Source organism: Corvus brachyrhynchos, unplaced genomic scaffold, assembly GCF_000691975.1.
Source record: "Corvus brachyrhynchos isolate BGI_N302 unplaced genomic scaffold, ASM69197v1 scaffold452, whole genome shotgun sequence".
NCBI classification, from domain to species: domain Eukaryota; kingdom Metazoa; phylum Chordata; class Aves; order Passeriformes; family Corvidae; genus Corvus; species Corvus brachyrhynchos.
In genome coordinates this window covers 134560-138757 of record NW_008236764.1, presented here as the reverse complement: position 1 = coordinate 138757, position 4198 = coordinate 134560, and the positions used below count along the sequence as shown (strand labels likewise).

The 4198-nt window shown below is 64.5% G+C and overlaps 1 protein-coding gene across 1 annotated transcript in view; it reads right to left on the bottom strand.

The window, feature by feature from the left end:
- The window catches only part of TNS1 (tensin 1), a 64803-nt gene extending 64532 nt beyond the window's left edge, over nt 1-271 (bottom strand). Inside the window, exon 1 of the mRNA XM_017727296.1 lies at nt 183-271. Coding sequence (XP_017582785.1) covers nt 183-188 — 6 coding nt within the window. The 5' untranslated portion in view covers nt 189-271. The remainder of the gene's footprint in view (nt 1-182) is intronic.
- Between the last annotated feature and the right edge of the window lie 3927 nt (nt 272-4198).

The window sequence follows — 4198 nt, the reverse complement described above, 5'->3', positions numbered from 1 at the left end:
GCCGCCCCTCCGACCGGGGGGAGAAGGGGAGCGGCAAACCGGGCCCCCGACCCCGCAGCGCCCCAATCGAGTTGGCCCGGAGGCGTCTGGGACACCCCCCACCAACGCCAGCAGAGGGGCTGCGGGACTGTGGGGCCCGGAGTGGGGCTGTGCGTGTCCCAGGCCCCCTCCTCCCCACTCACACACATTTGGGATCCATTTCCTCTGCTGACCGGGGGACACCCGCCACCCACGTCACCCTCATCCCTCCTCCGGCCTCCAGCGGGTCCTGCAGCGGGATGCACCCCCCCCATCCCCAGCCGAGTCCCCTGGGTGGTCCCGGGATGGGAGACGGGGAGGGATCAGCGGACATCCATGCGCGGAGCTGGGGGGCCTCAGCGAGGGGGGACAACCTCCAGGCGGGACGGAGAGCGGCTTGGCAGCCTGCGGCCTTGACGGGGATGGATTGGGCAGGGGGGTGCTCCAGCCCCTCCTGGGGGCCTTAGCCGGGTGGCACACGGTTCCCCCTCTCTCCACCAGTGCTGACTCCAGCTCCAGCCTGGAAACTTGTGCTCAGCTGGCCGTGACCATGAGGGTGTGAGTCAGGGTGCGGGACGTGCCAGGGGGAAGGACACACCAACAGGACGAGGCACGGCTGGCATGGAAACCTGGGCATGGAGAGGACGTGGGCACTGTAATGCCCCCCTCCCCATGCCTCAGATTCCCATCTGTACTCTGCATAAAACCGCCAGCCCAGAAAGGAAGGACAGGGTGGGACGGGGGGGGGCTGCCCTCCCCAGAGACCAGGGTTGCGTCTGACTCCCCCCAAAATGCAGCATCCCCTCCCCAAAATATCCCTGTCCCGTTGCCCTCCACCTCATCACTATGCTGTGCCCACCCAGCCCAGAGTAGTGGTACCCGTGTGGGGATGTGCCAGCTGGGACACGGGACAAGGGGACAGCACTTCCCACCCCTCCATGCCAACGAGATCCAGGGACAGAGGGAGACTGGGGGGACTGATCCTGCTCACAGCACCAAACAAGCAAAGAGCCATTCCTGTCCACACCCCCCCCCATCTTTACAGCCCTCATTAATCAACCTCGTTACTGCCCACAAATGAAAGCCCCAGTGGAGAGAGGTATCCACACCCCCCCATAAATCACCTGCTCCCATTCACTGCCGTGACAATCCCAGGCTCCTCAGAAGGGCAGGGACAAGGGTCATGCGACAGGGACACGGTGGCTGCAGGGACACAGCCCATCAGCATCATTTAAGGCTCGTTTTCTCAGCAGGGGGACACATACGGGGTCACTTAGCACAGGGACCCCTGCCATGGGTACTACTGGTCTGGGCATGTCCTCCCAGTGCAGGGCCAGCCTTGGCAGGACTCCGTGTCCTGGGGTCACCACATCCCCAAGGCCCCCACACACACTTCCAGCAGAGCTGTCCCCACGCTGCTCTTGGGTGCACAGGGCACACGCACACATCACACACATCCCCCCTGTGTACATTCCAGGACACACCCATGTACACCACACACAGAGCCCATGTCACACATGGGGGGTGGGTCCCCATGTGTGTGGGTGCCTGTCGGCACGGGAAGGACTGGGAGACCCCCCCTCTTACAGCTCACACCAACGTCAAAGCCCTACTGCTACTGCCCCCAGCACACAGGCATGTGTTAGGGGACACGCATCCCGTGGCAGCTCCCCAGAGATCTCCTGTGGACCCACATCCATGTGAGCTGCTGTTCACTCTCACCTCAGCCCCATCTGCATGCCCATGAACACACATGCACAAGTACACATGTGTATTACAGCCCTCCACGAGTCCCTGTTCTCACACCCACATCAGAAACACACGGACAGTGGTGGACATGGGACTGCACAATCACCAACCCACATCTCACCAGTGCCACCCACCCACCCACAGCCCTGACCGCCCCCCAGTACTCCCGTCAGCTCACAATCCTGTGTCCCCGGCACACGCTGAGGTCCCCAAGCAGTCAGAGGCCTCTCCTTCCTCCAGGCTGTGTCCCTGTCCTGGCATATACTGAACTGTCACCAGCCTGCAGTGACTTGCTCAGGCACTGCCCGGCAGTGGCTTTGGCACCTGCTTTTCTGGCATGGTGCAGCTGGAGTGTCCCATGCCATCATGCCAGGCACGGGGCAGCTTCCCAAAGGCTGAGGAACCAAGTGAGGGTGGCGCAGTGGGAGTCCAGCACCCTTCAACAGCTTCCCCCCCTCCCTGCCTCAGTTTCTGCAGCATGGGTGGCGGAGAAGAGTAAGTCCCCACATCAGGTGCTGCATGGGCACAGAGATGCCCTGTGGGGCAATCCTTTGGCACGTAGATCCCAAACATGCCAGGTGTTGATGGACAGAGAGGTGCCCTACACAGGGTGACCCCACAGGGGTCCCTCATGTTGGGCAGTTTCCTGGGCACGGGGAGCGCACACTGAGTACCTCATGGGCATGGTGCTCCCCAGTGCCAGGTGCTTACAGGTACAGGGATGCCCCACACTGGCCACTTTACGGGCACAGGGATTTCTCGTGGGGGGTGTTTTATGGGCACTGGGGTCCCCTCATGCAGGGCACAGCACTCCCATTGTGGGTTCTATAAGGACACAGAGACACCCCCTGCCTCTACGGTCTCTCTGTAAGGACACAGGGATCTCAGCAGATCCCTTAGAATGAAAGGCTCTACAGCAGATCCTCTCCAGTCAGGCACTGCAGGGGTCCTCGGGTGTGGGAAGAGAGGGTCACAGTGAGACGCTGTCGGGGGGCAAACAGAGGGACAAAGGACATGCCCTGCACCCTGGCATGCATATGAAGGGTTTAACCCCCAGATGCCCGGAGCAGGCAGGGCCAGGGGCAGCCCATATCCCCACTCGCCGCACCCCCGGAGCCTCCCCCAGCTCCGTGTCCCCCGCAGCCCCTAACCCTAACGCCGTGCCCGGCGATGCCCGCTTACCTCCCGGCGGCGGCGGGCGCGGAGGGGCAGGAGACAAGACACCAAGGACTTCCCCCAGCCAACCAAGGTGGCAAAGCACCAGCTCAGCCGGGTCATGGTGCCCCTGCCCGGGGCTCACCCGGCGGGGGGAGGGTGCAGGGGCCGACCCCTGCCCAGGGCACGTTCGGAGGGGCGCCCGACCCCAGCCGTGTCCCTCCGCCGGGGCCGGCCGCAACAAGCTCCGGTGACTGGGCAGTGCCCCCGAAGTGCCCGGCCGTGGGCACGGGGCCGTGCGACAATGATGAGCTGGGGGGCTGCGGTCCCACCGGGCCCCGTCCCCCCCGCCGGTCCCCCAGCGTCGCCTGCGCGCTGGCAGCCAGGCAGGGAGCACCGTGCCCGCCCCTGTCCTGCAGTGCTTGGGTGGGAGCCAGCTCCGACACGCTCCCCCTCCTCCCCCTCCTCCTTCTCCTCCTCCCGCACACGGGGCTCGGGGCTTGGCACCTCCGGCGCTCACCCGCCTGCCCTCCCGGCACGGCATCCCCTGGGGTGGATGTCAGACCTTAACAGGGTCCCCCGCTCCAGCGCCCTCAGTTTTGGGGGTGAAGGAGGTCGCACACCGTGGGTGCGATCGCAGCTCAATCCGCGACCCTCGCCCCAACCCTGCCTCAGTTTCCTTACAGTACGACCTGCCCACCCCTAGCCCTAAATGGCAGTGCGTACACACGGCCGGGGGGGACTTCCCTCCCCCCTCTGCCAGTCCTCCTTGTACCCCACCGAGCCTCTTCTCAGGAGCCTGAGGACACAATCAAGGACTCCTCACCCAGCCCCCTTCCAGTGGGGTCCCCTCCCCAAAGCCTGGCTGATGCACCGTGCTGTGGGCACAGAATTACCGTGCGGAACCTCTCACTGCAGGACAGCTCCAAACGGCCCCGGGTACCTACACCTCGCCACGGGGCTTGCACAGGGCAGGGGAACAGAGTAATAGGGTGCACCCCCCTGGGCACCACACATCCCCCACGCACCCATCGGGGCAGTGCCAAGAGGAGCAGGCAGCAGCACACCCGGATGCTGCCATGATGCCGGGCAAGGACCCATCCCCACGGGGCAGCTGCTGGTGCCAAGCGTGGGCAGCGGCCATGCCAGGCATGGGCACTAATTGCATTTGCCTTGGGAAGGCCCCTAACAGCAGCAGTATCAGGGTGGGGTGCAGGGAGTTTGGGTGGTCCCCCACCCTTCGCGGCTGTCCCCCACAGCCCTATCTGGCACCCTT